The sequence below is a fragment of the Doryrhamphus excisus genome, chromosome 3 (assembly GCF_030265055.1).
Source record: "Doryrhamphus excisus isolate RoL2022-K1 chromosome 3, RoL_Dexc_1.0, whole genome shotgun sequence".
NCBI lineage: Eukaryota > Metazoa > Chordata > Actinopteri > Syngnathiformes > Syngnathidae > Doryrhamphus > Doryrhamphus excisus.
In genome coordinates, this window is record NC_080468.1 from 11,580,991 (window position 1) to 11,603,585 (window position 22,595).

Genomic DNA, 22,595 nt, shown 5'->3' on the forward strand with positions numbered 1-22,595 from the left:
ACATGACAGTGCAGTGTTCATAAAATATCAAAATGATCCCCTTCTTTCCCAATCGATCAAGAGTGTCCAAACTGTGGCACAAAAATACAACTTTTATTTTTTTAAGTAAAAATTTTAAAAAAAATCTGATTAAACGTGTAAAAAATACTAAGCAAAAAAAGTTTTAATTTTACAGGAATAACATGAGGAAAAATAAATCAACTCAATCAATAATACACTTAATATGAGAATGTAATTTAAGTAGCCTAGAGTTGAAATATTACAAGTCATTTTTATTACTCCTATCACTTATTTTTAGAAAATTTGGTGAATTTGTTGAAGTTAAAATATTTTGGAAAAACGGGCAGAGTAATGCTTTATCGATTTTGCAAAGCTGGGATGCCGTTTTTCCTTTAAATATACAAACTTAGCATATCTACACGTTGCGTTATAATATATCAAAGTGACCCTTGCATGCTTTCATTTTTCGTCCGTGGCCCTTAGTGAAACAAAGCTTTGACACCCCTGTTAGAGTCAAATTCAATAAATTCCATCAAAAGGTAACATTCAAGGTCTTTACTAAGTCAAACTTTAATTTACATTAACAATTAGAGAAACAGACTGTGCAATCATGGGGGGGACGGAACAATACCAACATAACTGCATATTCCAAAAGCAGCAAAAGCTGTCAAACAGGTGCAATAAAACATTTTCCACAACATTGGCATTCTTTCAACACACTTCAAAGATGTACAAAACAACGCATGAACAAGTGTACAACATCTTGGCAGGATATCCCTTTGTCGAGTGGAAGCCACCTTCACTGACTGCCGAGTGGGGAGATAAGGGGTAGGAAAGCGTTAGAACACACAAAAAAAGTGTTGCAAAAAAAAAAAGTCCTCACCTCTCCACCTCCATACTGTTTGTGTGTCCATTAGAGTCACCGTTGGTTTTGTTCACACCGTTACCGTCTGTCTCCTGTGCGTTGTCCTGCTTCACCTTCTTGACACCTTCCTTCACAGGACTCTCCTCCGGCTTCCTCTGAAACACACACACAGCTGAGTTGGACCACGTCGCCTGGTACGAGAACCGTTAAGATTTGAGCGGCCCTACCTTCTTCCTGACCAGGTGGCTGATGTCGGAGACGGGAGTGTTGGCAGCGGCGGCGGCTCCGTTGGTGCTTGTGACTTTGGCGGTTGATGTGCCGTTGGACTGGTTTGACATCAGCATTAATACATCTCACGAGCCACAACATTAACGGTAAGAAAGTTCTATTCAAAACCATCCTTTTTACATAATGCCCAGAGGTATTAGTTGTAGTTTGCGCTAGACACCATTCTTCCCTCATCTCAGTGCAGTTCTACCAACCACAAACATCAGTAATGTAAAATTCCACTCACTTCCGAGGTGCCACAAGTGCTGCCATGCTCTCCAGTGGAAGCAGGGAATGCAGAAGTGGAGGCACCACCCTGACAAGCACATATCATCATCAGCTATGGGAAATAAATTATATAATGGGAATTAAATCATAATTTTACAAGAAAAAATTATATAAAATGTTCAAAATGGTTAAGTCGGGCCTACCAGCACACCCTTCACAGCCTCGGCATCAGCTCTCCCCGTTTTCAGGCCCTCGGTGGCGTCCTCCACCTTCTCCTGGATCTCTGGCAGCAGAGCCTTCAGCTCCTCCATCTCCTTTCTCTCCTCGGCGAGCTCCTCTGGGCCAGCAGCATTCTGGATCAGCTCTGTTAGTTTCTCTGCAGGACAGAATGGGACCACGGTGCACAACAGAGTGCCCTGGTGTTAAAATGTGCTCCCATAAATCAATAATACGGTCCAAAAAGAAAAAAAAGCAACCCATGTTTAAGTTTTAGACAATAATTCTGACGACCCAATCAAAGGACTTTATGCTCTCACCCAGCCTGCTCTTGATGACGGAGATGGAGCTATTGAGCTCTACGATGGCTTCTTGGTACTGCATGTTCAAACTGAAGGTCAAACCCAGCTGGTAGTGAGTCTCGGCGAGCAGTCGGCTATCCGGGTCCAAGTGCTTCAACTGCAGCTTCAGACACTCCTGGAAGTCTTCCAGAGCTTGGGTGTAGTTACCTGTGGGCAGGGGTTGCAAAAAAATAAAGAGGTGAAAATGTCCAAGTATGTACAGTAACCCCTCGTTTATCGTGGTTAAAATCCAGCTCAACCATAAGTGAATTGCCCACAAGGCATGCTGGGTAGTCCAGCTGTAACAACATGATCAAGAGTATAACTCCTTGTTTACGCCGGATTACCTCAAAATCTTGCAAAATGTGCCAACATGGAAAAATGTGAGAAAGCGTACCACAAGCTACCCAACATGCCTTGCGGCAGGAACATAAGCATCTACAAGCGACTATTTTGGAGACAAGCATTCCACAATAGCACTGCAAGTCATGTTGCCAGCTACATTCTCCATGTTAAAAGGTACATTTGGAAATTCCCGGTGGGCCAGCTTAAGACGTTTGAAAGTAAACGTGTATTATGACCAGTTATGCTTTTCCATGTATCCGTGTGAAAGGCTGAAACCTACCCGTCTCTGCAGAAACTTCACCCAGCTTTAAGTGAGTCTGTGCTGCCATCAGCTGGTCCTCCTTTGCCTCTTTTCTACGCCAAGGAGGAAATCCAAGAGTCATTTTTCCCCACATCATCCAAAACAAAAAACGATGTAGATGGTAGCCACCGTCTGCACCAACCTCTTGTAGATGACCTTCGCCACCTCCAGCATCTCCCAGGCTAGTTGAAGGTTCCCAACCTCGTCCTCATCGTCACTTTCCTGGATTAGGGAAAAAAATTCTCATTCAAACCTGATAATTCCAACATGCTTGTGTTTTGTTTTTATACCTTTTCTCCGGCATTGTTCTCTTCACCTTGCTCTTCTGTATCGGCTTCATCACCATCTAACAACATAGAACTTTGGAATCACAACCAAGTATCTCCTTGGAGGGTTACAGCATTTTTTTTTTTTAGGGGAGGGGTGTTTGTGGTAGGGATTATGACAAAATTTAAAAAAAACCTTAAACTATAGGAAAGCAGGAAGTGAACAAATGTAACAATGGATGGGTAGGATTTAATAAGCTTTGCTTCTTCCTACTCCTTTTGGACATGTGGAACTGTGAACTGATTATGTGATGCATTCAATTGTTTAAATGAAATCAAACCATTACCAAAATTATAGACCAGCCTGTGCGTGCACGCAACGTAGAAGAGTCGTACAGTGACTAATGTGAGCATGTAATCAAGAGTCATGTGTCATAATTAATGCAAGTGCCTTGCCAAGCACTGGAACAAACGGAAAACTGAAAATGTGCTACTATGGACAATGTTAAAGGGGCCTATCATGATCATTTTTAGCCCTTTGTATAGAGTTGTGGTCTCCTATAGAGCAGCTACACACAAATCAAATCATAAATACTGAAAGAATGTTGGCTGACTCTCCTCTTCCAGTGTGTTAATGGCAGCCGGTTGTGTGATACATCCTAAAAATATTGTGATACATGCTAAAGGTCCATATCGCCCAACTCTAGTTTTAATATATTCCACCCACAGCCCGCCTCCAGGCACCCTCACGCCACTGATTGATACTCTGCTGGTACAGCCAACACCATGTATAGATTGTACCCCGGCATGCCCATATAAGGAAGTCACAGGCTCCATCCAGCCAGTGACTTCCCACAAGGTTTTAGAAAGATGGTGTTAGAAGAAAACACTGAAACCGAGGTCAGAAAAGTAGAAAAAGAATAAAAAGGTCCCCTTTAAGATAAAAGAAAAACACATTAAAGCTACTTAGGTCATTTAAGAATAAGAAACAGCAGGTCTTCTGTTGTGATCTGGCACTATAGAGAAAGCATTAACTGGTCTGAGGTACCTTCAGCGTCTTCTTCCTCCTCAGCTGGTTCTTCTTCCATCTTGTCTGATGGCTGTTCTTCCACGTTCTTGTCTGCTGCATCCTCATCCACTTTCTTGTCTTCTGGTTCTTCCTTGTCAGTTGGCGTTTCTTCTACTTTGTCTGCTGCCTCTGTGTCTTCTGGTTTTTCAGTCTTGTCTGTTGTCATTTTGTCTTCTGGTTGTGCCTCCTTGTCTGATGGTCCTTCAGTCTTGTTTGTTGTCATTTTGTCTTCTAGTTGTGCCTCCTTGTCTGATGGTCCTTCAGTCTTGTCTGCTGCCGTTTTATCCTCTGGTTGTGCCTCTTTTTGGGCAGATTCTTCTACCTTCTCAGCTACTTTTTGGTCTTCTGGTTGTACCTCATCTGCTGGTGGTTCTTCCACCTCTTTGTCCGACAGCTCTTCTTCCGTCTTTTCTGCTGCTTCTTTCTTGCCGACCTCACGTCCCTCGTTTTTCTGTGCATCTTCAGGCTTCTCTGCCATGGCTTCATACACCTGAACCCTCAGCTCATCCCTGGTCTTTTCTGTTATGAAAAGAGAGGACATTAAGCACCCGTCGTTTTTTTAGCATTATTTTTCCACTCACCGTCAACATTTTCTGTGCCCTCAACGTTGGAGTCTTTGGGTTTCTCCTCGTCTTCGTCCTCCGGAACTCCTTCCAAAGCATTACCGAGTACCGAGTTCTCCATCCTACATCAAAACACTTGCAGTCAGCTTGTTTTTTTTACTATTATCTTTACATTTTACACACACAAAAATTTTTTACCTTGCCATATCCAACAGTGCTTTGCCACACCAGAAGAATGCCTCTGCACACTCATCTGCTGTGTCTCCATATTTCTTAGCTCTGGAAAAACATTTAAAGATCATTTTATTTATCTGCCTGGGTTATCAGCATCAACATATTTCCATTCAGTGTAGGGTTGTCCTAACTTTTTCCAAAAAGGGCCTGCACACAGAAACATTAAAGCATGTGATATTCTTCACTTATGTGTTCAGGAAAACATGGCTAACTAATCTAATGTTATGCTAAGCAGTTGCGTTATAGTTTAAAGAAACCTCCCAGGAACAACTTATAAAGCTTTCGGGCTTCCGTAGGCATGCTTCCATTCATTTGTTTGTTCGTTTGAGTTTGTTGAGCAACAACTTACAACATGCCGCAGGCCTCCTGCAGTGTGCTCACCGCCTCCACCACCTTCCCCATCACCAGGTGCTTCTTACCCGCGCCGATTAGCTTGTTGGCTTCCTCCATGTTCACTGAATTCCATGTTCAACAGCAAAAACAACTTCATTAGTACACAGTCAGACACGAGCAAACCCACCACGACATTTGTTCGATATTTTCTAAAACATACTAAAAACGTGCCACGTCATATGTTCTACTTACAAACCTGTGTGGATATCTGCTTGGAAAGAAGATTATGCGGTGCTCGGTGTGACGTCCGCTGCCTCCACGCCGCTTTGTGAGTTTGCTTGCATTTGGCGCCAAATATCCGTGCTCCTTTGTGGCCTACTACCGGGTTCGTATTCCAGCGCGGGAGAAAGTCTTAAAGGCGCAGTCACCAAACTCGGATACTCAACTGAATGGGTGGTTTACATTCTGTTAACAGTACAATTAGGATATAACACTAATATCATAAGATTTTTTTAAGGTAATTTGAATTACATAAGTTTAAAAAATGTATGGAGTTATGTAGCATAATTATTTCTCTATGTATCCATATTTGCTAATTATTTTGAACACTTTTTTTATTTTCCCTTTTTTCATCATTGCGTATGCCAGCAAATTATTATAATATCTACATGAATCATTTTTAGAATATGCTGTCAGGAATATTGTTTTTCTGTGTGTGTGTGTGGAGTGTTAGTGGCTCTGTCACATCCTGCTGTGATGGAAAGCGTACATCCAACTCATCCTGCTGCTTCTGTGGTGCCATTGTCTCATTATACATGTCTGGACCTGGCACCCAATCTGCTTCCCACTGAGAAAAAACACACACGGTTCCTGCTATCATTACTGACTGATGTTAAACAGCTATTACATCAACTGTCCCCCCCTCTTAGCAGTTTGTTGTGCATTGAGAAACCATTTACTATTAGCTATGAATGCTTCTGGGTGCTCAGTGGACATTTTTGAATAATTTAAGTCTACCTGTACTTTGCAACTCTATTATTTCATCATCACCGCTTAAAATAAAACAAGATAACATGCTTTTAGGGCCCCCTTAGTGACCAAAATGAAAGATGCGAATGCCCTTCAAACGTCCAGATGCAGCAATTACGGGGCATATTGTGAAATAGCAGATGACAACAGAGCAGCATCTGATCAATGAGGCGCCTCTAACAAGAGGTTATTGTGTGCAGACCCTCTTATCTGGCCCTTGATGCGGTGACCATGGCAACAGCATTTAACATCACTCGCTGACAGCAGAGAGACGACTAAGAAAAGATTTGAGGTTTTCTTCATGGCAGGCACTAATAGATTATGCAGTGATGAAAGAAAAACAGAAAGACAAGTGGTTGAAAAATAATATACTGAGAAAATATGCATTAAAAAAGGGAGGGAAATGTAAATAACTACCAGATAAAAAAGTAAATGTAACAGGTGTAAACACAATAAGAATAAATAAGCATTGCTATATTAAAAATTAACTGTACCATGAAAAAGCCAGGAGGAGGAAATGAGAGCTGAAAAAGCAGTACAGGTTAAATCCAGGATGTTGCAATGCAGCACACCCACTAATGCAAATATAGGAGGCCATGCTGGGAAACATGGAGGCATTTCACCAACAAAATGACTACATCATTTTTGAGCTGAATAGGAGTTATAGTTTTATTACTGATGCAGCTTTGTGTCATCAGTTCTGTAATTGATTCCATTCTGCTGATGATTGACAGGTTTCTGGGGACTTTGTGTTATAGACGTCTTTTCGAAGGTCGGGTTCTCTGTAGTGTTCTTCAATGAAGACCTATGTGCTTTTCTCAAAGTCACCGAGCATGTTAGCATTGCTAGCAATTTTAGCATACTAGCTTTTTTTTGCTATTGTAATGGGTACATATAAACACCAATATCATGCTGGGTGTTACCATGCTAATGTTAGCATGCTAATATTAACATAGTAACATTTTAGCCCTTTTCATGGCTAGACACTTATATACACTTAGTACTATCATCTCATCATGCTAACATTAGCATAGTAACATTTGTAGTGTTTTTCATAGGTAGACACTTTTATGCTAGGTGTAATTGAAATTAAAAAGATTGATGCTAACATGAGGATGTTAGCATGCTAACTTAATTTTTTTTTGATTTTCATGATTTTCATGTGAAAATCAAGCAGACACTAAGCTTTTTCATGCTGGGTGTTAGCATGCTAACATAATTAAATCAATGTTTTTAGAATTTCCAGAAGTAAGTGAAGGTTCTAGAAACACTTATACATGTGCTAAGTGTAAATTTACAACAATAAAGTTGTGAATGTCTGACTTTATTCTTGTAATATTACATTATTTCTCCTAAATTTACGGCTCATGATATTCTGAGTTTCTTTTCTTGAAAATGTACAACTTTATCCTTGAAAATACAGATTATTTTATTGTTTCGTAAAATTAAATGTTAACTCGAACCAAAAATACTGTATGTTAGAAGATGTATGCACCTGAAAACTGTGCGGTGAATTCTGAGATTTAAATTTAGCAATTACATTTGGAGTTATTTAAATTCACCATTGAATTTCCTATCTCAGACGTGAAGAAAATAAGCTAAATGAGAAAAAAGTAATCATAAAGGTAAAAAAAGTGTGACACATTTTACATTGTGTGCCCCAGGTATCACCCATTAGAACTGTTGTAAAACCTGAGTATGATTTACGTAAGTAACTCTACTTTTAATGGAGTACATTAGGCTCTTTCCATCTCAGTTCATGACAAAAGAAGTCATGTGAATCAGTTAGAAATCATTTCTAATTCCAAATAAAAGTTTAACTTGTGCCTCTTCATCATTACTCTGCATGAATCTCAGTGGTCTCAGGGGGATGTCGCTAGATAAGGAAATGTGCCAAGTCATGCTGTGTGTGTGTGTGTGTTCACTGGAGATCATGTGTTTTCTCGCGAGAAGTGCGCTACTATATAAATAGCCCCATCACCGCCCATTCTGACTCCAACCTCTCAGCTCGACAAGACAACTAAAGTCCTAACCCAACACAGGTATGTGTTCAAAAATAATACAGACTAAGCTCACCTTGTCAATTTACGATTAATTTTAACACCTTTTTGTTTGCTTTTGACCATTACTGTACTTTATTTCCGTGTGGATATTATGGCCACCTTGTGGTTCACTATGAAGAACGTGTTGAACTTGAGAAACGAGTTCATTTAAATGTAGGAACTTTACAAATACACCGAGTGTCGCGGTTTAACGACACATTCTCAAAGTGAAAGTAACATTTCTCCCTCACTGTTCATTTTCGATTAACTTGATTGTCGGGACGTACTAAAATAATTAACTCTAACATTTTGTATGCTATGTAAAAAAACTGTTTATTCCTTGCATCGTTGTTATTCCTTGCAACATATTGAACACACATCTGCAACTGTATGTGTGCTGTTATTGAGATGATTCACATAAGTATTTAAATATTTAGATGTCAGAAAATGTCCCCAAATGGCATCTTTTCACCTTAAATTAGAAAAAAGTATAAATTAATTAACTAAATACACTACCAGCAGTTTTTTTTTTTTTTTTTTTTACCTAAAAACTGATTATATATGTGCATATTTTTTTTAAATATACAGTACACATGCACCAGCCACAACATTGGGTACACATTCATGTAGGGAATATGCTGTAGATCAGGGGTGCTCATTAAGTCGATCGCGAGCTACCGGTCGATCGCAGAGGTGGTACTGGTCGATCGCTGGTCGATCGCGGCGTGACATTAAAAAAATATCATCCCAGCATCAATGCCGTCACTTGATTGATATACAGGGCAGCCATTCAGATGACAACTGAATGTTGCCCTTCGGGCGACCAATCAAATCAAACAACGTCTCTAAGTGCAGCAGAACTTACGATGTCAGCCTATCATCCATCCCCGTTACTTGATTGACATACAGGACAACCAGTCAGATGACAACTGAATTTTGACCTTTAGGTCACCGCTCATGCGTAAACAACGATGCAAAGTGCTAAGCTAGTCGGCGAATTGCGAGATTTTAAGCCCTCGCTAAAGTTTATGGTCACTAAAATGAGTGAAGGAGCTGGACCAAGTAAAAAGGCAAAAACTGGACCAAGTAAAAAGGCAAAAAACATATCACTTCCATACGGATATGGAATATTATACGGATATTATGATACGGATATTATCCATGACTGATAAACATTTGGAAGTGTGCTTGAGGCTGGCTATCAGCAGCTACTGTCCGGACTATGCATCCCTGGCTGGTTCAATTCAGTGCAAGTCATCAAAGTAAACTCAGGTAATTACAAAAAAATTTAATAGTTAATTATGTGTGTTTTGCAATATTGGCTCATTTGGTTATGTAAGGTACATCAACATACATTGTACGTACAAATAATCCTCAATACATTTGAAAATAAATAGATGTTTTGCATTTTTGTAGTGGGTAGATCATTTTGACTCTGTCATTTTAAAAGTAGCTCGCATGCTGAAAAAGTGTGAGCACCTCTGCTGTAGATGAGATTAAATATGAAACAATATGGAGGAAGGAGAGAGAGAGAGAGAGAGAGAGAGAGAGAGAAGGATCATACTAATAATATTAATATTGAAATATATTTAGCAGCTTGGAAGATCCTACACTGGTGTGCATGCATGCTTATGTAGTGTGTAATGTAGCTATTCATGAGTTAAATACTCAAACTACGTTAAAAAAAAAATCTGTAATCCAGTTACCTAAAGATGGCGGCAGGCAAAGCTCAAATCGGAAAGATGGCTCCAGATTTCACTGCCAAAGCTGTGATGCCAGACGGCCAGTTCCAGGACCTGAAGCTATCAGACTACAAAGGTAATTCATCACTCATGCGTTTTTTTTCCTGGACTTTCATTGGCTGGCAAGTGTTTGCTAAATGGATGAATATTAATGAACGACTCGTTTTGCTTTGATGCAGGGAAGTATGTCGTCTTCTTCTTTTATCCACTGGACTTCACCTTCGTGTGCCCGACTGAGATCATTGCATTCAGCGACGCGGCCGAAGAATTCCGTAAGATCGGCTGTGAGGTCATTGCCGCTTCTGTCGACTCCCACTTCTCCCACTTTGCATGGTGGTTATAGTAACACCTACACCTGCAGTGTTGGTGCTCCTTCACACGTGTTTACGTTTGGTTGTGCTCTCCGAAGGACCAACACTCCACGTAAACAGGGCGGTTTGGGCAGCATGAAGATCCCGTTGGTGTCTGACATACGGCGCACCATCTCCACAGATTATGGCGTTCTGAAGGAGGATGAAGGAATTGCTTACAGGTAGGTAACTATGATACTACTACTATGATATTACTATAGGTATGCAAGACAACATGAAATAACATGAGCTTCTAAGCAGATGCAATGTAACTCTGCAGAATTAAGGTCCAATGGCAGAATTCTCCACTGCCCCATACAGTAGAAAAAGCACAAGGAAACAATTTAATCCATGCATATTAATTTCACAATTGAATTACTATTCTAATCAAAAATATATAAATATAACTGCGTGTGTTTGCACACTTACAAATTTCCCTTCAATGCGTAACCTCCTTTGTGCAACATGCTGGAATGCTTTTTCACTTGCTTGGTGCTGCAGCATGTATTTGTATGGGAAAGTTGCAGGTCGTGCCCTTATAAAATGCACTTCTTCCAGCTGGTGGCTATTTCTTTTTGGGCTTAAAACTGCACGGACATGCTCTCTTCTATTGTAGAGTTGTATCATCACCTCTTTGCGCCTTTTGCACAAAAACACGTAAAAGATATATAAATAAGTCTTTGGTAGCGAATGAGTTAAGAGACAAAATAGCATAAAGTTTAAGTATTTAAAATATCAGAAAAAAAAGGATGTCAGAACAATTCGGAAAATTATGTTTTTTTTTTTAAGTTATATTAGGCTAATAATAATAATAATAATACATTTGATTTGTATAGCACTTTTCAGAGTACTCAAAGACGCTTTACAGTAGATAAAAAGAAATAAAAATAGACTTGAATAAAAACAGAGTAAAAGATGCATTAAAATACAATATCCATACATTCATTCAGAGCTAAAACAAGGCTTAAAGCGCTGCCATCATGAAAGTAAAAGATAAATGAAGTCATGAGATTTTTGTTTTCTGCTGGACACGGTGGGGTACTTTCCTGTAATCCAAAATCACTTCCCAGTGATGTTACAATTTTATTAAGGCGCCATCCTGCAGATGCTTAAAGCACTAAGCGATACAAGACAATGAAGTTAAACACAAACCCTCAGGAACGAATCTTTCTTTGTTTCTCAGGGGTCTATTCATCATTGATGACAAGGGCATCTTGAGACAGATCACCATCAACGACCTTCCGGTTGGACGTTCTGTTGAGGAGACCTTGCGTTTGGTCCAGGCCTTTCAGTTCACAGACAAGCACGGAGAAGGTAAGTCACTGCATGACGTGGTTTCAGGAAGTTCCAAAATTCTGTGTACATATCAGAATATCTGTTCCTCATTACCAAAAGTGTTCCAACTGGCAGATTCATTCACAATGTGCTTTTGAAATGACCTTAACTAAACAAAGAGAAAGTAAATGTGTGTAATTTCGGCATGTCTTTACTGTTTCATGTACTTGACTTGGCTTTTCGTTTCAGTGTGCCCAGCCGGCTGGAAACCAGGAAGTGACACCATCAAACCTGACGTCCAGAAAAGCAAGGATTTCTTCTCCAAGCAGTGATAAGACCAAGGCCAGAGTTTGCCGCCTCATTTAGCTCTAGAAGATCTTATCATATAGATAACATTTGTACAAGTTAATATTTTATATCCTGTGTCTGTGGAAGCTTTGATAGGGGACATTTTAGTCATTCATATGTGCCTGATTGTCTTTTAAAATGTGTGCTTAGGAACAAAGTGTTTGTTTTATATTCATATAATGCATCAATCTCTGCCTGTCATTCCTTATTGTAAAAAAAAAATGTGGAAATGAAACCCCAGGTGTGTCACATTATTGTGGTTCTAGGTTTTGGCATCCTGGAAACAGATAGTCTTTCATTGAAATTAAAGGATTTGGTGCTCACTATTTTTAAGAAAGCAACCTGTTGCAATGTCTTTACCAGTCATGATTCTTTTGCTTTCATTATGGCAGCACAAGATACTTGGGTTTCATAATGAATACTACAGAAGTTGAGACAAACTATTAAGCAGAGTGTGTACTTCAAAAAAATTAAAAATTTAATTTAACTAGGAACCATCGTGCTAACGTCACGTTCATGTCAGGATTTTTATTACTGTGGCACAAGTCACGTCAGGGCGGGACCCCAATTAGCGTCTTTGCTAGCTAGCTTCAGCAGATAGGTGTTAATAACTACTTTCTGTAATTTAAGGTAGTGAGTCACACATTTCACTTATATTTTTAATTATAAACTTGCACTATAGTGTTAATTTGCTGTACATTGTCCAGTCCTTGTAAAATCAGGGTTTATAGGTTTGTTAGCATTTGCTAACATTTTTGAAAGGAAGATGGCAGCCAGGAAGATGTGCATCAAGAAGAGCAAGGAGGAAACTACTGAGGTATGAAAATATTACAATATTATAAAATAACATATTCAGCCTTTGTTTGATTATTATATATGAAAAGCTAACGATTGAGTAAATAATGAAGATGCGGAATCTCAATTCGCTCACTTATATAGGCGTAAGTATGACAGTTTCGCGCTTGCGCACTCAATCTGCTAAGTATGGCAGTGCGCCAGACCGCCATCCTTCCAGCATTTTGAGTGCCTAAGTGCGGTAACTTGTGCACTCAAAATGTAAGTACAGAAGTGCGCGAATTGGCTTAAGGCACACTTAATTGACGTAACTGCGCCATCTTGTGGACCCAAAGTTACATGTTGGATTCAGCGCCACCGTCACACGCCATCTTTTAACATTGTTTACGTGTTTTAATGTTTTTAAGTGGACAGGATTATTTCCGAGTGACCTAAAGAACAAACAGGGGTCAGTCGTCTTTGTCAAGAGGATGATGGCTGTGGCTGTGTCCTCCATCACTTACCTCAGAGGCATTTTTCCTGAGGTTGCCTACCGCGCCAGATATTTGGAAGGTGAGTGCTGCACAAATAAACACATAAATATCATAGACATGATGTAAGATACACTTAATCAAGTCAAAGTAAATCAGTGAAATCACACATGAATTTCAGCTGTCAATATCCATATTTTGAAACGCTTTCAATTGACTTTTCTTCACCAGATCTGTGCATTAAAATTTTGCGTGAGGACTGCAGCACACCAGGAGCCAGCAAAGTTGTAAAATGGTAACTGAAAATGAATGAGTGAATCAACTATTTACTGTTCTTTCTGGTTTACCAGGACTAGCTGTAAAGATGCATAATGTTTTAGCCACTGATGGTCATTTTATTGTAAATAAATAAATTCTATTTTTCCAGGTTGATTGGCTGTTTTGATGCACTTGAGAAACAATATGTAAGTACTTCACATTCATCTTCAACTACTACAAATATTTTTGTCATGCTTTATCATTCAATCTTTGATTATGACGGACTCTTAACAGCTTCAGGTTGTCTTCATTGGGGTAAGTGAGTCAATTAAGTGTGCACTGAAACAGCACAATTACAGCAGGCACATACAAAATAGCTGCCATTGACTGTATTTGCTGTGAAATTTAGGTATACACCAATTCAGATGAACCTAATGTAAGTTCTGTTGACACATAGTATATTTTAAGCTTGTCAAGAATATAGTCTGAAGTCTATTTTTGCAGTGCATTATCGAGTCCTACAATTTCAAATTCAAGTACACTGACCAGGGGCCAGAAATGGATATAGCCAGGTTTGTTTGCAGTACCGTGTTGTGATTCAGGTGAATTGGAGTTGAAATAACCAATGTTAAACCACAGGAACAACGGCATGAATGTGCATGTCTCCATGGAAATCACCAAGGCAGCGTCTGTGCTGCTCATCAGGAAGCTCTTCCTACTCATGCAGAACCTCAATGACCTCCCCAACAACATCCACTTGACAATGAAGCTCTACTACTATGACGACAGTGAGATATCACAAAGCTGAACAAAATAAAGAATGACATTAGCGTTCATATCCATTGCGTTTCTTCCTCAGTAACCCCAGCTGGCTACGAGCCACCGGGCTTCAAGGAGGGAGAGTCGGACAGCCTATGGTTTCAAGGAACGGCTGTGCACTTCACACTGGGTGAGGTCCAGACGACCTTTCACACCTTTCAAGTGCGGGTATCTGCTCAGCAAGATCGCCTAGGGAAGCTTCAGGAAGGAAACCATGTCAAGGAGACGGAGGAGAGGACCCCGTCGGAGAGAGACGTCAACCAAGCAGGCGGCGAGGTAGAGTACTTGTGCGACGTGTCTCAAAACCGATAAATTGACTTGTTTCTGGTCAGAAGTCTTTTATGCCCGATACAGTTCATATTTTCACAGTTAATTGGTTCATACCTGACAGTGATAGATGAATTTCTATGAAGTAGAATTGATTATTTTTGTTGTTAGAACATAGAAAACCTTCTACATATGGTTTTTAATATTAGAGCCTTCTAGACATAGAATAACACCCCTATATTCTCAACCAGTTGGGTTGAGAGTACAGGGACAGACGGTAGCATTAAAAGCATTGAAAATTAAAAGCGATTAGGGGAGTGATGCGAAATAACTGAATCACAATAATTGAAAAACAATTATTGAATCGCAGTAATAATGATAGACGTCTGCTTTCATTCTAACAGGGCCTTTACAAAATCGTTCGGGATTTTGATGACCTGCCCTCCGAAAATGGTATGTTTTTTCCAGTGAAAATAAACATCAAGTTATTGACTATAAACTTTTCTTAATTCAGAGTCTGCACAGTTCAAGAAACCCACAAAACATCCGGCAAAGGTAGTGAATATTCCAAACGTGTTAGCAGAAATTTAGTTAACTAGACACCAATGTTTTGCTCACAGCTGCTTGCATTTCAGACAGAAACAACAATCAAAAATAGACTAAGAAAGAGAAGAAGAACTTAACTGCATAATTTGCTAAAATGTTGTATTAGTAATCACAACTATACAGTTTCCTCATTTTATTGCAACTTTGACCATAATGTTACAGTAATGTTTGTTATATATGTTATATAAAAACTCTTCTCCTAAAGCATGTCAATAAGACTTTCCAATCTGTGACACTGAATCACAGTTTTTTGATAAATTGTTCATAATTCAAGTATATTTTAAAAATTGTCCATGAATTAAAAAAAAATCATAAAAATGTGTGATATGTTGATTTTTGCTTCAGAATGAAGCAAGAAATGCAAAATTATTCAAATTTTGTGAAATAATTAATGGACAAAGTTACAGTTGAAAATACTGCTGTAGTTGGCAATGGCGGCATAGTGCAAACATTTCAGTTGTCCTTACTTAACATTCACTCAAAGATTAAAGGCATATCCATAATGCCGTGGATCGTGTGTGTCCTAGAAAAGACTGTCAACGTCTCCCATCTCCACATAGACAGTCTTCAGCTGCGAGTAGTATTCAATCGTCACTTGGCCGTTCTCCCGTCCTATGCCTGCTCAACATAGGGAATATTTGACTGGTCAAACTGGGCACCATAAACAACAGCACATAGAGCGGTGATGGTTCTGGGATACAATTAAACAGATCATGTATGATTAGGACCAGAACCCACCTGACATTTTGAAGCCTCCAAAGGGAACTTCCACAGGAGTGATGTTGTAGTTGTTGATGAAACAAGAACCAGCATTGAGGTGTTCAACCACACGGTGGGCACGCTTCACGTCACTATGTGTTGATGGAAAAAGATTTGATCATTTGCAGTATAAATGATGTGTTACTTGCATACTAACTAGAAATGACCTGATGTTTTTTTTCAGGGCCTACTGTAGTAGTCATGGAGGCTGAAAAAGAAATATTAGGAGTCGACATTCATGTGCAGTAAAAGTGAAAATAAGATACGAGCAATATAATGAATTAAATATCACCAATTTTATCAGCTGCACACTCAACAATTTTTTGCACTTTTTATTATCTCCATTATGTTTCATCATGTGTCTTCAAAGGGTGAGTAACTTCATTTTACTTTTATATTACAAGGGTTACCTTGCCTGTACAGTTAATACGACTTTGAGCCTGAAATAAATTAATTATTTACCATGGGACATTTTTTTGTTAACAAATTAAACATTTTTTTGTACAATCCTACCTATACTTCCCAGTGTCCCAGGAAATGAGACTTTTTCAACAGTTTCCGTGGTCCAAGCAGAAGCTGTAGTAATTCTAAACTTGATTCTGCATTGTAAGCATTATGGGAACTGTAGTTCTTTTATCCACAAATTAGCCGCATCATTGTTTAAGCTGCATGGTTCGTGTGGAAAAAAAGTACAGAATATATGGTATTCGACGAGCGTCACAGAAAGAGGTTCCACTGTTGCTGCTGTTAATGAGTTTGTGGGTAACTTCCTGTCTACAGTTTATGATATAATCGCTTCATATTTTTCATAATTGTGTTTCAATTCAATGAAAATTGTATGTGTAAACAAAACCTTTATTGTCACCTGGGTTGAATCAAACTATTTGAAACCTTGTTGTGCTGTGTTCAGTCCTAACCTGGTGAAAACTCCTGCAGCCAACCCCAAGGCGGTGTCATTGGCTCGCTGCAGCACCTCCTGTTCCGTGTCAAAAGACAGCACCGACATGACGGGACCAAAGATCTCCTCCCTCACGCAGGTCATGTCATCTTTGCAATTGGCTATGACAGTGCAAACAAACAGGGAGAGCATGTGGACCTAACCTGACGACACCAATAAACTGTAAGAACAGTTTAGGGGTGGAAATTCCTGCATTGGAACCTTCCAAAATAGTGAAAATATTATGTATACTTCAAAACCATAAAACGCTTACCGAGAACACATGGTGTCATGTAGTATCCACCTTTAAGTTTAGGGTCTGATGGGACAAAGGATTCACCCCCACACAACACAGCAGCCCCCTAAAAAGTTATGAATGATATCATGCAACATGAACAGAGGCCCATTGGGCAGAATGTTCTAAATCCATCTTACCTCCTTCTTTGCCTGATCCACAAAGGTTAGGACCTTGTCTAGATGTGTTCGGCTGACCAGCGCTCCCATTCGCGTACTCTCTAATAGCGGGTCGCCAATCTCAATAGCCTGTGTTCTCTTCACCACTTCCGCCACAAATTCAGGCAGAATATCAGTCTGGACAAAAACTCTTGTTCCGTTGCTACAAACCTGGGAAACAAGCACGGTCTTGACATTGCAGTGATGCACATCACAATGACGGCAGGGCACATTGAAAAGAGTCAGACTCTACCTGGCCTTGAGAAAGGAAGTTTGCCATGAGAGCTCCCCGCACTGCGTTCTGCAGGTCGCTGTCCTCAAAGACGAGCAGGGGAGATTTACCCCCGAGCTCCAAGGTCACAGGCTTGACCCCTTTGGATGCCATTTCCATAATCTGTGGGATCACAGGGAAGAATATGTATTGCTTATTCAAAGCCATGCAGTCTGAATCCTTTCAATGGTCAAACCGCACATGCACAAGTCCATGGGGACCAGGTAGCTCTTTATTTGACAGGAGGCAATCATCACACCCCTACATAAAATCATTGGAATTTATAACATATAACATCTATATAATCTAACTTCGGTGTCATCTTATAAAGAACAGTAAAATCATCACACAGTAACTTAACACTCAAAATCTAGGTAGGAAATATATATGAGTCAAGAACCAACAAGAGTTTAATATAAAAAGAAGAGATATATCCCATAATTCTATTGCGTACCAGCAAAGCATTTCACTGGTTATTGTTGCCGGGGGGCTGCAATGATGCCTCTGTCCACCAGAGAGAGCCAGAGTCTCAATTGGCATCAATAACCAATGGAAGGCTTTGCTGGAAAGGAATGCATTATGGGATGAAGTTAGGGTTCACTGCTTTTGATACGGTATACTCGCATTATTAAGCTGCATATTATCATTGCATCAAGGTAAAAATGGCCTCAAAATAATGTTGACAATAATATCATTTATTGTCTATTTGTAGGACAAATATCGTCCAGCAAATATTTGTTATCGTGACAAGCCTATTTGTATGTGAGGTTTAATGTGTAACTGTGCAACTTAAGCTATGGTTCGGTGCCCTTTTCATAGGGCACCTTGAGATTGCTTAGCAAATATATTGCTGGCCAGCACTACTTTCCATATTTTGGTCTGTAACTGGTTGCAATTTCCATAGTTTTGTTTTTAATTTAACCGTCAAGTCCTGTCAGCCACAAAAAGTAAGTCAAACATGTGCAGGCATACTCTTTATTTACTGACCTTCTGTCCCGTTGGCACACTCCCAGTAAAGGACACCTTTGCCACATCAGGATGGCGGCAAAGCAAGCTGCCCGTCTCCTGCCCGCCCTGCACCACATTGAAGAGCCCCTCTGGAGCCCCAGCCTCAGCATAGATCTCTGCTAGCAGGACGGCTGTCAGAGGCGTGACTGGGGAGGGCTTGAACACCATGGAGTTGCCTTCGTTCACAAGACAGAAGAGAGAAATTGCCAGAAAACAGGAACAGAATAATATAATGTTTCTTTTCAACTTTTTCTTTTCAAATTATAAATACAGAATTGCTTTGTTGGGTTCTGTGTAGATAGATGACTGCTTTCACAGGCCACATAAAATAGTATAACAGGCCCAACCTAGCCTCCTCAATGTGACCTATTCAATGTGAACCAAACACTTAATGGTTTGGAAAGAGGCAAAAAAGTAAAATGCTGTTTTCCAACATCAAAGCGGATGTGCGTGAATATCTTGTTTTGCCTAAAACACATAGATAATAGTTCGGCTTTCATGGATGACTAAGGAAATTTTTAAATATTCACATTTGAGAGGATGAGATCAGAGGATATTTACATTCTTAAATTTAAAAAAATACTTTAATTTCTGATATATAAGTCGCTGCTTTTTTCTTAAATTTTGAAACTTGTAGCTAAAAACACTAAACTCATCACACAGCAACTTAACACTCAAAAAGTGTACCTAAGAAACATACAAATGAGTACCAATACTAAAAAAAAAAAGTTTTCCCATAACAAATTGCATCTCAGCAGCGCATTCATTAGGGTGCTGAAATCACATCAGCCTCCCTCTGAGCTCCTTTGGCTCTCTCTGGTGGACAGAGGCACCATTGCAACACCATCCATTCATTTTCCATTTTGCTTGTCCTCTAATTAAATGCATTATGGGTAAACTTGAAAATAGTTTTATTTTTATTTTAAACTTGTATTGGTATATGTTTGTACGTTTAGCTGTGTGATTAATTTAATGTTGTTTGTAAGATGACACTGTGAGTCAGAGTCAGACTGCCATTTCCAACGAGTTGACAAGCTTGTTGTGTTTTTCATAGCTCATGGTTGTCTTACTTTACCTTTTTTTTTTTTTTAGAATTCCTTACCACAAGCCAGTGCAGGGGCTGACTTCCATGCGGCAATCTGGAAAGGGTAATTCCAAGCACCGATGCCTACGCACACCCCCAAAGGCTCCCTGCGTGTGTAGGCAAACGATCCGCCTGGCAACTGCACATGCTGGCCTGGACAGGTTATAAAAGCAAAAGCAACAATTTCACACATTCTTCTACTACTTAAAAACGAATATAATTTATTTATAGTTATTTAAGGGGTGTTATTTCATGCGTAGAACTCAAATAATGTTAAAACATGTAATTTTCGCCTTCTTCTTTTACTAACAGTGAGGTAAAACAATCATGCACCAACCAGCAAGACTGCTGGCGAGTCCAGCATAGTACTCTATAGACAGTCTGGCAGAGTCCACATCCAGACGGGCCTCTGTGATGGACTTCCCATTGTTGACCACTTCCATTTCGGCAATCTCCTCTCTCCTGTTCTGTGCATGAAAAACAACAGAATAAACAAATGCTTCTAGAAACGTGATGAAAATGTATGGCATTGAAGCAGACCTCAATGATGTGGGCAGCTTCTATCATGACCCTTGCTCTCTCCATCCCAGACATTTTACTCCAGTGTCCAAAAGCTGACTTGGCCGCCTCCACAGCCTGGTCTACATCTGAGGGACCACATGGCTCCAATATGCACAGGACACGTCCTTCAAGAATAAGGCTGGTGAAATATTTCTTGTTTATTACTTCTCAAGACACATTTAAAAAATACAGTGGACCCCGTATTCATGGCTCCACAAATTTGGCAATTTTCCGTCAAAATGTATTATTATCCAAAAATACACGGCCCTGTGTGAAAAAGTGATTGCCCCAGAAAGCTAATAACTGGTTGGGCCACCCTTAGCACCGACAACTGCAATCAAGCATTTGAGATAACTTGCAATGAGTCTCTTACAGCGCTGTGGACGAATTTTGGCCCACTCATCTTTGCAGAATTGTTGTCATTCAGCCACATTGGAGGCTTTTCCAGCATGAAGTACCTTTTTAAGGTCATGCCACAGCATCTCAATAGGATTCAGGTCAGGACTTTATTTGGTTTTTCATCAGCCATTCAGAGGTGGACTTGCTGGTGTGTTTTGGATCATTGTCCTGCTGAATAACCCAAGTTGGTTTCATCTTGAGGTCACCAACAGATGGCCAGACATTCTCCTTCAGACAGCAGAATTTTTGGGTCCATTTATCACAGCAAGTCTTCCAAGTCCTGAAGCAGCAAAAAAGCCCCAGACCGTCACACTACCACCACCATATTTTACTGTTGGTAGGATGGTCTTTGACCATCCATAGATCTCAATTAACCTCATTTTGGAGGGGTGTGTGTGTGTGTGGGGGGGGGGGGGAGCAATCACTTTTTCCACACAGGGCTATGTAGGTTTGGATTCTTTTTTTCTCTCTTTTAGTGTGTTCAGTTGTGTTGTCATTTACTAATATTGACACTTAAGGGTGACAAACATGCAAAAAATATTTTTTATAAAGACACAATTTTTTTTATAAAGACACAAATTAACCTGCCTATATTTGTCAAGTCTTAAGATTTTCTTCTTTTTTTTCTTCATCAATTTTCTTACATTATCATTCATTCATGGTGAGTATCAAAACATATTATGCTTTCAGTGTGTGAGACTATAAACCTGGAATGTGTCGTGAGTGAACGATGGCAGTTAAAGAGAGAAGTGGATCTGAAGGCTCAATTGACCTAATTTTTCACCATTTCTTGAAAGGCCCGAAACATAACCCCAGTGAAAATTAGTGATCATTATCTTGCAATTATTTAACAACTACACCAAAAGGATCTCAAAGCTTGCAGAACCACCTTTACAGTTACATCACCAGTCTTTCACAATTTTGTGCAATCTTTTTGACCCACTTTTCATTCTAACAGCATGTAAGGTCACACTAGCATTGGACTTTGGAGCGGGTCGTTGCAAAACACTTCTTTTCTTTCTTTAGCCAGTCTGTAGACCATTTTGCTTATGTCATTTGTATCACTGCCATTTTGTACCACCCAATTTGTGTCATTTTTAACAATCTGTTGGACATATGGTCTCACACAAGATGATTGAAGCCAAAATTACCACACCTTTCTCAATTTTGCACTCAAAATGTTTTTCCCCCTTGGCATTGACTTAACACACACCAGCAAACAACTACATAAAATATACTTAAGTGACAAATACAACAATGCAGCAGTTTATATTATGCATAAACAACCAAAGCCAATTGTAATGTTTTAACACATCAAAGAGACTTAGATTACCTGTTGCAGGTTCGTAGACGTTTTCCCCGTTGCTCCTTTCTTTGCTTGTCCTTCTTTTTCCTCCCCAGAAGTTTAGCGGTGCAGTGATATTCACGCAACCCGAGGAGAGGCTCCGCACGGGCGCAGGTACAAATGAAGCGGCTGCGGGCTGTCGCAGGAGCACAGCGAGCCTCTGGAGCATATTTGACACTGATTTGCTTCAGTTGAACCAACAAATGTCAAACGCGCTTATTGTGCACGTCCGAGTTGTGCGTTTTATGTGACGTATGTGCACTTCCTGTCATTGATTTCATGGAATAATTTACCACAGGATTGAACAGAGAAGGGTGTTTAAACAAACAAAAAACTGCGAAGCACATGTTTTACACATTTGCTGTTGCGTTTACGTTCTTCGGTTTAATAACGGGTTTCAAGTATGACTTTCAATGCGGATACTGCCTCCTACTGTATCGGAGTATGTATCAAAGACTAACCTACTTTTCTTTAAAAAACAAAAACATACATCCAATTATAAAACCATACGTCCTTTAATTACTCTATAACCGCTCACTGTGTGTTTTTTGCCCACTATCCATTAGTTCCTAAAATACGCTCAATACCACCCCTTTCCTATGTTATTCCTTAAACGTTCCGTTAGCATCAGAGAGGCGGGACATATGAAGTGCGTCACAAGACGAAGCAGGTGATTGGATATATTTTTTAATGACCAGGAAATAAGAATGAATACAGTCTTGTTTAAAAATTGTTTTAAATGTCAGTTT

At 39.7% G+C, this 22,595-nt stretch overlaps 4 protein-coding genes across 7 annotated transcripts; 2 read left to right on the forward strand and 2 right to left on the reverse strand.

The window, feature by feature from the left end:
• Positions 1-540: 540 nt before the first annotated feature.
• LOC131125334 (histone-binding protein N1/N2-like) lies at positions 541-5,448 on the reverse strand. 2 transcript variants are annotated; one of them, XM_058066771.1, is made up of 14 exons: positions 5,285-5,448; positions 5,045-5,150; positions 4,660-4,740; positions 4,480-4,583; positions 3,878-4,417; positions 2,854-2,909; positions 2,706-2,785; positions 2,543-2,616; positions 1,897-2,085; positions 1,564-1,736; positions 1,380-1,448; positions 1,093-1,191; positions 884-1,020; positions 541-806 (listed from the first exon to the last, which is right to left on the reverse strand). In XM_058066771.1, the coding sequence occupies exons 2-14, from the start codon at positions 5,143-5,145 to the stop codon at positions 800-802; spliced, it is 1,710 nt and encodes a 569-aa protein (XP_057922754.1). In that variant the 5' UTR covers positions 5,146-5,150; positions 5,285-5,448; the 3' UTR covers positions 541-799. The 2 variants fall into 2 exon arrangements, with proteins under 2 accessions (XP_057922754.1, XP_057922755.1); XM_058066772.1 differs by having other exon boundaries at positions 5,281-5,405.
• A 2,536-nt stretch (positions 5,449-7,984) lies between these two features.
• Positions 7,985-12,066, forward strand: prdx1 (peroxiredoxin 1). Its single transcript, XM_058066780.1, has 6 exons — positions 7,985-8,099; positions 9,802-9,917; positions 10,021-10,174; positions 10,251-10,373; positions 11,375-11,505; positions 11,716-12,066. Exons 2-6 carry the CDS (start codon positions 9,812-9,814, stop codon positions 11,796-11,798), a joined length of 597 nt encoding a protein of 198 aa, XP_057922763.1. The 5' UTR covers positions 7,985-8,099; positions 9,802-9,811; the 3' UTR covers positions 11,799-12,066.
• A 286-nt stretch (positions 12,067-12,352) lies between these two features.
• Positions 12,353-16,357, forward strand: zte38 (zebrafish testis-expressed 38). 2 transcript variants are annotated; one of them, XM_058066776.1, is made up of 13 exons: positions 12,353-12,444; positions 12,522-12,631; positions 13,017-13,161; positions 13,311-13,374; positions 13,507-13,543; positions 13,632-13,652; positions 13,747-13,773; positions 13,842-13,909; positions 13,977-14,125; positions 14,197-14,432; positions 14,828-14,876; positions 14,938-14,978; positions 15,059-16,350. In XM_058066776.1, exons 2-13 carry the CDS (start codon positions 12,581-12,583, stop codon positions 15,104-15,106), a joined length of 936 nt encoding a protein of 311 aa, XP_057922759.1. In that variant the 5' UTR covers positions 12,353-12,444; positions 12,522-12,580; the 3' UTR covers positions 15,107-16,350. The 2 variants fall into 2 exon arrangements, with proteins under 2 accessions (XP_057922759.1, XP_057922760.1); XM_058066777.1 differs by having other exon boundaries at positions 12,378-12,631; positions 15,063-16,357.
• aldh9a1b (aldehyde dehydrogenase 9 family, member A1b) lies at positions 15,139-22,422 on the reverse strand. 2 transcript variants are annotated; one of them, XM_058066774.1, is made up of 11 exons: positions 21,835-22,422; positions 20,082-20,227; positions 19,879-20,008; positions 19,560-19,694; positions 18,437-18,633; positions 17,432-17,572; positions 17,161-17,349; positions 17,000-17,087; positions 16,706-16,847; positions 15,768-15,880; positions 15,139-15,647 (listed from the first exon to the last, which is right to left on the reverse strand). In XM_058066774.1, the coding sequence occupies exons 1-11, from the start codon at positions 22,013-22,015 to the stop codon at positions 15,553-15,555; spliced, it is 1,557 nt and encodes a 518-aa protein (XP_057922757.1). In that variant the 5' UTR covers positions 22,016-22,422; the 3' UTR covers positions 15,139-15,552. The 2 variants fall into 2 exon arrangements, with proteins under 2 accessions (XP_057922757.1, XP_057922758.1); XM_058066775.1 differs by having other exon boundaries at positions 20,082-20,241; positions 21,835-22,046.
• Between the last annotated feature and the right edge of the window lie 173 nt (positions 22,423-22,595).